This window comes from Melanotaenia boesemani, chromosome 7 (genome assembly GCF_017639745.1).
Source record: "Melanotaenia boesemani isolate fMelBoe1 chromosome 7, fMelBoe1.pri, whole genome shotgun sequence".
In the NCBI taxonomy this organism is placed as follows: domain Eukaryota; kingdom Metazoa; phylum Chordata; class Actinopteri; order Atheriniformes; family Melanotaeniidae; genus Melanotaenia; species Melanotaenia boesemani.
The window spans coordinates 18282797-18293041 of record NC_055688.1 but is presented as its reverse complement, the minus strand read 5'-3'; the positions used below and the strand labels follow the sequence as shown (position 1 = coordinate 18293041).

General features: G+C 37.5%; 1 protein-coding gene across 1 annotated transcript; it reads right to left on the bottom strand.

Moving 5' to 3' along the window:
- Window positions 1-699: 699 nt before the first annotated feature.
- LOC121643545 (zinc-binding protein A33-like) lies at window positions 700-4421 on the bottom strand. The gene is made up of 2 exons (XM_041991015.1): window positions 4353-4421; window positions 700-4244 (listed from the first exon to the last, which is right to left on the bottom strand). Exon 2 carries the CDS (start codon window positions 4240-4242, stop codon window positions 2611-2613), a length of 1632 nt encoding a protein of 543 aa, XP_041846949.1. The 5' UTR covers window positions 4243-4244; window positions 4353-4421; the 3' UTR covers window positions 700-2610.
- Window positions 4422-10245: the final 5824 nt, after the last annotated feature.

Below are 10245 nucleotides of genomic sequence, written 5' to 3'. Positions count from 1 at the left end.
TTAAGATCCCACAATCACTAAGGGCAGGAAGGCTCCTTATATATCTTGTGGAACAGGTGAAACCAATAGGTCCTGATGCAGATAAACTGATCAGGACCAGCTGTGGCAGATCAGGGAACTGCAGAAGACTGCAGGAGGGTTTCCCAAAACTTATGATCAACAGTGTAATTCAGTGAAAGTTAAACTTTCAGTGGATTAACTTTTAAAGAATCAAATTTTAAAGTATTTTGTAATTTTTAAATACTTAGTTTATTATTTTCATGTTGGTAATTCTACTTTCACTTCAGTATAACTGCTAAATATTAACTTGTAGCAGAAAAAATTAAACTTGCTTTGCATGTTATTGCATACTTTCTGTCCTTTTAACACCTGTACATCTATTCAGTTAAAAAAATTGTTAATATACTGTGCCGAGCAATACACTATATCACATAATTAAAATGAGAATTAACATTATTTTTCCATCTTAAATCATATTGGGAGAAATTTAATACCCTGCTTTGCAATCATAGCAAACAAGTGTTATAGGAATCTCTGGTTGTCTAGGGAATATCTAATTTGTGCTTTTTTTTTTTTTTGTAAAGTGACAGCTACACTTTTGTGTTCACTATTTTCAGTATCTGTCGGTAGAATTTCTTAGTTTGATGTTAATGCTTGTCTTGAAAGAATTGAACTGACAACTGTGCAACTTTCTTTATCATTCTCTGCTTTACTCATTAACTTTCAGTAAAACATTACATTTTGGATATCACATTTTCAATTCATCCACCACACTGTGCACACACAGCATGACATTTTATAAATCAATCATCAAAAGAACAAAAACATCACAGAAAACAATGTAAATAATTGCTGTTTCAAAGCTTTTCTAAGCTCAAAGGGATATCTTCAGTAATGACACTTTTAGTCTCAACTTACTCACCAGAAAATAAAGTTAAAATAAGTTTCTCCACATCACCAATACATGGTAGCACTTGTTATACATTGTGAAATTATATTTCCCTACTGTAGCTTTGTTCAAGTGACACAACGGAAAATCACAACCAGTAAATATTGAAATAGTAAACATGTGTAACCACACAAACTCATGAAACTGTCTTTTTGTATATTTTTTTAAACAAATTAATTTAACCATATTCATTTATTCCAGCTCATATTATTCACAGGCGAGAGAACAGTGGAAAAGTTAGGAACAGCAAGTAGGAGGGAAAACAGAAAAGTGCCATCAATGTAGGAAATCTGGCACAGGAGTGTTAAATTAGCAATCTGTTGCGTGAAGCTCAGTGGATTAGCACCCTCCCACCACCTCTACTTTTTTGTTTGAGTGTTTGGGGCCATATCAGCGTTGGGGAGACGTGGACAGTGAGTGTTATTGTGTAGGAACACAAAAGACATTGATGTGCTGATAAATAAAAAAACGTATTTAAGTGTAGAAACATAGTAAGGACAGGAATGTAGAAATGTTTAGTCTTTTTGTGAAAATCCAACAGCTTTAGCTTTGAACTAGTATAGCAATTTTACATTCTGTAGCAAGATCAGATCGTTTGAACAAAGCTCAATGAAAGAATTTATCAAACCTCAACTGTATTTGACATCTTGTTACCCAAATAAACTCCATGTGCTGGCAACTATAAATGTTTAAAATCACAATACAAGGATCTATTAGATTATACAAAACACAGGAATTAGAAGTACAGTAGAAAAATCTATTATTGGACATTCATTGACAGCAAAGCGTGCTGTCATTTCCATTATCTGAGTCTGCTCTTAATAATGATTCAACATTTAAATGATTTGCCCATTTTGAAATCTGATTAGCCTTTTTACATTTTAAGCTACTTTTGGTCCAGAAGCCACATACTCAGCTGACAAGTGTCATATTGGAAAAAAAACAAAACAAAACACATGAAATAGAAGAGAAACAAAGGAAAACAAAAAGATCTTAACTGGCTGTACTCTTGAACGGTTGCATAAGTCTCTTAATTGGACAGATTTACTACATTTAAACACGAAAGCCTGCATCTCGAAGATGTGGCTAATTTTAATTAGTGCACATGGTGTATGTCTGTCAGACTTCAGTCACATCTCTTATGTAATTTCTTGACTTAAAAACATTATTTATGGAGTTTCTTTCCTAATTAAAGAAACTTAATACCTTTTTTCATCCATGTTTTTTTATTGGATGCTGTTGTTAAAACAAAGCTCTGAGTAGATCAAAGTTTTCTGTATAACAGTAACAGGCATCATGCAATGAATTCATTTCCATGAATATGAGACAGTAGAGTACCTTTGACATTTGTGAAGCCATGTTTTCAAGTGAGAGCATCTGCTTTCCATCCAAATGAATGGACAGCCTATTAAAAAGGGAGGGAGATGTATGACTAACCCACAGAACTCTGCATGGTGAATGTCCACATAGCTGCATGTGGGAACTCTGCTGGAGATCTACGGTTGTCTGTCTGATGGGTGACATACTGTGACATGTTGCACTGACAGTGATGGATGGATGAAACAGAGTGGCAGACCGCTGTTTCTCAAAAGAAAATGTTCCAGCATTCCACGTTGTGATCTCCCACAAGACTTCCACTGCAAATAAAATAAAAAAATCTCTCAACTGTTGTGTATGACAGGAGTGATGATCAAAGGAGCCGAATTTTTATCTCCATCATTTGAACAGGGGCTGAAGAACGGAAAGAGCTTCTCAGTGAAGGCACATCCAAGGAAGGAGTAGATGCACGCCCGTGCATCCACAGCATAAAAGGAAACCTCACCACCCTCATAATCAACAAAGACCCCAACCTTTTGAGGCATTTCCCTCAAGTGTAGTTTTATGGCAGGACCTGCATTAGCTGTTAACTCATTTCCTTTTCGCAGCCAAATGGTCCAATACCCATTCTTCGGGCTCAGTCTTATATCCCCTTTCCTGTTGATGGACTCGCTTGCAACTCCTAAATCCCACTGTGTCTTGTCTTTTACCTGAACCTCATAGTAAAATTTTCCCACAGAGAACCCTTCCTTTGCCAAGACATTAAGGACATGATCAAACCTTTCTGGCTTGTTCCTGACTTCCCTCTTAGTGTTCCCACATGCAACTTGCTTTCCATCGTCAGAAACATTGAGAGAAGGGTTTGCTGTGTCGGGATCAAGCCTCACATCTACAGCATACTGCTGCTTTTCTTTAAAGGTAGGATCACACAGGGTGTTTATTTCATGTGTAATTGTTGTCTCCAGCTTGGCCATGGCCTCTTGAATTGTAAACTGGTCACTGTTAATGGTCACATCAGACCAGTCTTTGACCTCAGGTGAGGAGATGGTAAGAGAAAGAATGTTCTCGAGGAATGTGAAGTGATCATCTGTTACTGAAACGTCATTGAGCTCCAGGTTTTTCAGCTTGATTTGCATAATTTCTCCATCCAGTTCATTCATTAAGCTCTTTGCCTCTTTCTCAATTTTTTTAAGTTTCATCTTGATTACCTCAGTCATCTCGGTTTGACTTCTCTTTATGTAATCCACCATTGCAGTTATCACATGCTTGCTGCATGACACTGCTCCCTCTGCATTATTTCTACTCGCCTCCAGTATGTGTTGAATCTCAAGAATTTTTTGCTGACGAGCCTGGATCATCTGATCCGTGCCTGCCTTTTCTATTCCCAACTGGGTCTTTCTCATTTGAGCTTCCTCCTCCAGACTCACTACCTTATGAGTCTTATGGTCTTTGTTTTTACAGGACTCACATAAAAACATTTGATCTGCTTTGCAGAACAGTTCCAGAGGTTCATCATGATTCTTGCATATCCTACTCTCCAAGTTCTTAACAGGGGGGATCAGCTTGTGTTTCTTTAAGGCTGAAATTTTCTGATGAGGCTCCAGATGAGTTTGACAGTAGGATGTGAAACACACTAAGCAGGACTTCAGGGCTGTCAGCTTTGGCTTTGTGCATAGATCACAGAGTACTTTCCCACTTTCTGCTTGATCAGGAGTATTACAAGACTTTCTCTCCGCTGTCTTCTTGAACTTTTCTGCCATCTCAGCAATGAAAATGTTAACCCGAAGCATTGGTTTGGGGTAAAACTTCTCCATGCACAGTGGACACTGAAATACATTATCACAAGTATGCCAGTACGTCGTGATACAATCAAGGCAAAAGGTGTGCCCACAAGGAATCGTCACAGGCTTAGTAAACACACCCAGACAGATGGAACAAAGAAAGTCAGCTCCCATTAAACTTGTGACTGAAGCCATATCTACAAAACACAAGAAGGAACATATAAAAGTTTTTTGTTAAAATTATTAACATAAATATGTTAATGAAAAGAAAAGAATACAAAAACTTGAAAAAATTGCAACATTACCTGCTGTTTTAGGGCTTCAGTAAAACTTTCAGACGTGTACAAGAAACTTTCCGTCTTCATTTACTTTCAGTTTCAGCAGTGACAGCAGAGCACCCTCCCATTTCCTCATCTAGCCTGAACAAGTTAACCCCTTATAGGCTCCATGCACAAAAGACCAACAGCTGGGGTTTTTTTCCTTTTTTTTCCCCTTTTGCAGATTCAGTTAAGCTTAGTTATAAACACAAAATGTGCTCCAAAGCTTTTCTTTAAAGGCCTGAATATGCACTGATTTAATTGGGTTGTGCATTATTCATGCTATTTTGTTATTTTGGTGTAATTAAGTCCATCAGAAATCCATTTCATGTATATTATTAAGCACTGATGTTGTAAGACGTTACACCATGACAAACTCATCACAGCTTGGCATTTGTGTGCATTTTCCTAACATGCACAACCTTGGCATGTACAAAATAAAGTGTAAATGTGGTCACCCTGTTCACTCTGCTTTGAGGAAACTATGTTTTTGAACAAAATAGCCCTCCTTTATCTTTGAGGGGCTTTGGGTGAGTTTAAAGTGTTTGCAAAAAGGTTTTTAATGTATTAACTGCCTTATACGTGACAACCAATTTATCTTTTTTTTTTTTCTTTTTAAGCTAGCTTTGCAGGAAATAATTGTAAGCATTTAAGAAAAATAACAATGTAAAAACACACATCTATTATACACTATTTTTTACATCATAATATTTAAATGCAATATACTTCGTGTTTTATCATGGGTGCACCACCATTCAGCAGTTGTGTACATGCTAAAAATATATTTATTGACTAACAACATCAAAATATATCGTAAAGGATGTTAGATTAAAAGTCATGTAATACCAGTGTAAATATTCATACTATGTGTTATGAATTTATAAAGACAAAAGCCTTTTCATGCTGAAAATAATCTCTTGAGCTGTGTCTTATTCAAGCCACATCTCTTAGTGCTGGCAACTATAAAACATTCAAATGACATTTGGCTCAGATGGGGATTTCCTTTGATCCTGGTCTGTAAGGAGTTCAAGGTCCTCTTTCTTCTTCTCTGCATGACCCAGTGATAGTTTCACTGAAGGATAAGAGAGAATCATTGCTTCTCCCTCCCCATCTCTTTTCTTCTCAGTCCTCCCATCTCTCACCCATCACTGCTTTCTTCCACTCTTCATTACTGTTCTCCTGCAACTCATCACACTCTAACCTTAAGATGAATTGGAGATCAGAGAAGCTGTGTGGAAGCAGCTGATAACCTTGTAAAAGAACATGTGACTTTTTTTTTTTTTTTTATTAAATACAGAACAAAATTCTTTGTCTTTTAGTGCTTTTTTGTCCAGTGGTATTTCAGACATGAGATGCCACACTAAAGCATCATTTTGTTGTTTGAGGGGACATTGCTAACAGAGGCGGTCTTTCAGCTCCTGACACTAACTAGTTTTCCCATGTGGAGCAATTATAAAAATAAATAAATAAATAAATAAATAAAAGCCCCACTTTAGTAAATAATTTCCCTTGTTGTCAAAACTGTAAGCTTCATTGATATGTGTTTCAACATCAGAATCTACCAGCTGTGATATTTAAGAGCAGTACATGCTGCCTCTGAAAGATGACCTATCATTAGGAGGTAGGAGAGGTAATGGTGGAATTAATGGGTTTTTGTTTTGAAAACCAAGGACTGACACCTGTTTGAAACCAATCTTTCTTTACGCTGTTTCAATTTGAAAATTGAAATTTCTTTCTAAGGCTGTATGCCCACAGTGCTTTACTCTGCCAGCACTGGCAGGGTACTGAGCTTTCTGCTGATGATTTAATTTTCTTTACAATTTTCACAACACATTTAGTTTTACCTGCTGTTTTTATGATAAACAAGACTGCCCTTTTGCTTTCTTTTATAGTAAGTTAATAATTATTTATTTAACATTATTTTCACTATGAGCACTGAACAAAAGATGGTTTTCCCTCATATTGTCTGTGGATAAATCAATGGTTTATGTGAATAGCGTTGTTAGACTGTTAAATATGTTTTAGAATTGCACTTTTTGCCTCTTTGTTGAGGCCACTCATAACTGTTTTCCCGTTCACTCCCGACAATTTAGGAACACATTTGACTTATGAAGCTGGTGATCAGGATTACAAAGGCAGGTCAGGAATGTGATTTAATCATCCATCAAAATGGTAATAATAAATTAAGTATTTGTCTTAATAAAGGCTACTGTGATAAAAGTAACTGTAAATCACCTCAAGATGAAACAGCATTGATCAGAATTATAATTATAATTAATCTAAATTCATAACAACTTTTTGTGAGCGATTGGTAGTGGGACCTTCCTCTTGTTCAGAGGAAAAACTCAGTCACCTCCATTACTCCAGTTTGTTTATGACTTGGTCAGAAAAAAGGGGTTGTATTTTTTTACAACACCCAGACACAACACTTCTGGAGGGAAGATAAATAATTAGTCATGACATGAGATTCTCCTTTCATCCATCAGCCTAAGGAACATTGTTGCTGTGAGAGAACTGAAGCAAATAAGAGTGCTTTCCACCAGTGTTTTTGTTCTCCACACACTCTTGCTTCTCATTTTCCTTGTTTATAGGATGCTTTTTGTCAACACTAAAAAGCTTGTAAGGACAACTACATCTTTGTCAGGTTAGTCAAGGATTAAAAGCCTCCCCCAACCCTGTTTTTTTTCTTTTGGGCTTTAATTAAAACAGTATCTTTTCAACAAAATTGTCTCTGAAAAATGAAACACAGAACCAGAGTTAGAAGTCAGTTCAAATGACATCTTATTTGAGTCTGCTCATGGCTTCAAATCACATCTTTAACCAAAACATTTTCTGCTTCTTGGTAACTTGGCAGTATGTAGTGAAAGAATATTTTAGGGAAAAAAAGAATGAGAACTTCCAAATACTGCAAGAAAAAGCCAATTGATCTAGGAATATATTGTCTAGGGAATGTTTAATTTCTCAAACTGTGAAAAATGTCTTTGAATGGTATCAAGGCGACTCTCGTACATTAAAATTGGACCGGATGTTTTCTGAAATCCTAACAGGTGCCTGGAGATTTAAAGGATCAGACAGTTTTCTCCAGATGTAAAGGCTGCCATGCTATTTTATCTAAAATCTTATTCATTAAATGTAGAGTGACAGTCAGATTTACACCACTATCTGAGATGAGGAGCTACTTTCGGTGATAGCCTGTGACAACTGTTGAATTATTAATTTGCTCCATAAGAGAGACTCAACATGACTGAAAATTTGACAAGGACTAAATTGGAAATTCAAAAAAATTAATATTTCTGATTAATCAGAACTCAATCGCAGCTCCCTGTAGATACAGAAGTACTAAGAACAGCTGATTTTTTCTATTAATTTAGTTTATTTAGGAGAACTGTGAAACTGAACATCCATTTAGCTGCTTTAGTTTTTTGCAATATGTCTTTTTTCTTCTTCTTCTTCTTCTTTTTACCATGGGACTCTGTTTCAGCTTCTACATGTGCACAGAATTGATATTTGGCACACATAATGTGGAATGCCTTCTCAAGCTTTATGGCTGACGACTAAGCACTGCAGTACCAACATTAGATTCACAGTGAAGTTCTGGATTTCTTGGATCAAGTGGAGTTGATTTGGCATGGAACCATATTTGGACTTCAGTTTTCTCACTGGACCCTTTTTTCCCCCTGCATTTCTTCTTTGTTCCTAATTTTCACCAACACTGGCACAGATGACTCTCAAAAGGCTAATTTCTCACCAAGTGTTTTAAGTGTGGACACGGAAACCCTGTCAGATATAAGACAACAACAGTGCAAATTCTACCTTGAGGTCATGAGGTGAAAGGAACTGAGCTCTGTTTAAATGCTTGCCTTCATCGTCTAATGCATTTATATTTGATGAACAGTTTTGCATGAAGATAAGCCAACTTCTTTTTATCTTACATACTATTCATGATTTGAATTCTGCATGTTTTAAAGAAGTAGCTAGAATTTGTAGTTCCCCAGAGGCAAGCCTCATCAGGAAAACACAAGGAAGCTGGAGGTGGATAAGTTTACAAAAGCACTACCAGGTTTGGTAGACCTTCAAGATTCTCGTTCACAAAAATTCTTCACAGTAATATACTAACAAAACTTTATTTACCAGTACAGTTTGGGTCAGTATGGTGGTTAGGAAAAGGTCTGTCTCGGTCAGGTGAAGGTTTCCCTCACTAGATAGGTGGGGTTTTGCCCAAAACGCCTTGCATGCCATCATACTAGTGTAGAGGTAGGCAAGTTTGGTCCTAGATAGTCGCAGTCCAGCAGACTTTAGAAGTTCCCCAGGTCTAACATACCTGATTAAGATTAAGTGAAAGAACTGCAAAAGGGTGGTGAATAAGTAACAGAAAAAAAAAAAAAAAGTTAAACTTTTAGGAAATATTTAAGGGGGAAAGAAAGTGTAATTGTTAATCTGCAAACACACTGAGCAAAACAACGTCACCATTTTGTGGACCATGTCGGGAAGTAAGTGACATAAGGTATGTATCAACTGTGCCTTTATCCAAGATGTTCTCTTCTTGAATTATTTGAAATAAATTCTACAAATATCTGTATATTGGGGCTAAACCATGAGTTATATCAGTGTTTTGTTACTTTTTTACAGAGCCAGCTTCAGCAGTGGACCCTGGATGAATGGCGGGAGCTTGGCACGGGGCTCTTTGAATGACAGTCTGGACTGGTTTCTGATGCTCTCATGCTCCATCTGCAGGAGTTCAAGGAGTGCCATGGTGTGTCTGGAAATTACAGGGAGATGCCCACAGTCTTAGAGCGGAAGCACTGTGGTGAGTAGCCAGCCCGTTGTATCAGCAGACTGTCATCTTTCTCCCTGTACTGCCTTATAGATGGAATTTTGCACATACATAGGAACTACAGAGAGGACATCATCATGCTTAGCATTGCAAGGGAGTTTGGGGATGACAATAGGGAGTACCTTTTGTGCTGCATATAGATCTTGTATCTATTGGCAGCATGGTGCAGAGGGGTGGAGAAACCAGCTAGTCATCCCTGGTTGCCGTGTATGGTGGATCAGGGATCAGGCACAGATACATGCATCATCTGGTTATCAAAGGCAGTTCAAACCTGCATCAATTAGCCATTTTTATAATTCTGAAGAAGGATTAGATTAACAAGTTATTGTTTTTTACTTGTAAATAAATAGATCTTCTAAAGTCATGGTGTGGACAATGATGATGGTACCTGTGATAAATATATTTGCTGAGATGAAGGCAAGGCTCAGTGACTCGAAGAGCTGATAAAAGTGCTCCATAGCTGTAAGTTACTCCAGTAGCCAGTGGCAGCTGACTCGGCTAGAGCCAGAAACTGCCAGAAACTCCAGCCTAACCATACCATGCTATTATCCTTTGAACCTACAAATGAAGGGAGCCTGAACAGCTCAGTATATAATCAAATTACATAAATACATAAAATGGAGTTCATTTAGTATATTTTATTGTAAATATTGTGTAAATATTTCTGTTGGTGATGTTTTGCATGTGGATTGTTGATTTTAGAAAAAAGAACTAGGTATGTAGATTTTAGAAAATGTGGAACCCCTCTGAGGCAGAAACCCAGGGCTGTGTCCCATCCTGGGACCCCCTCAGAAATATGGACTCAAGCTGGATGAGGAGCGTGCCCTTCCGTGACACCCTTGAGCTCCAGAGCAAGGTAAATGGTCTGTACTTATATAGCGCTACTGGAGTAACTTACATGTACGTCACATTCACACACACATTCACACACTGATGGCGGAAGCTGCCATGCAAGGCGCTCAACCACGACCTTTCAGGAGCAATTAGGGGTTCGGTGTTCGGTGTCTGTCCAACCGGCAACCCTTGGGCTACAGGACAACCACTCTA

Excerpts from the sequence above, each read along its gene's own strand:
- LOC121643545 (XM_041991015.1), bottom strand. The coding sequence starts at position 4,242 with ATGGCTTCAGTCACAAGTTTAATGGGAGCTGACTTTCTTTGTTCCATC.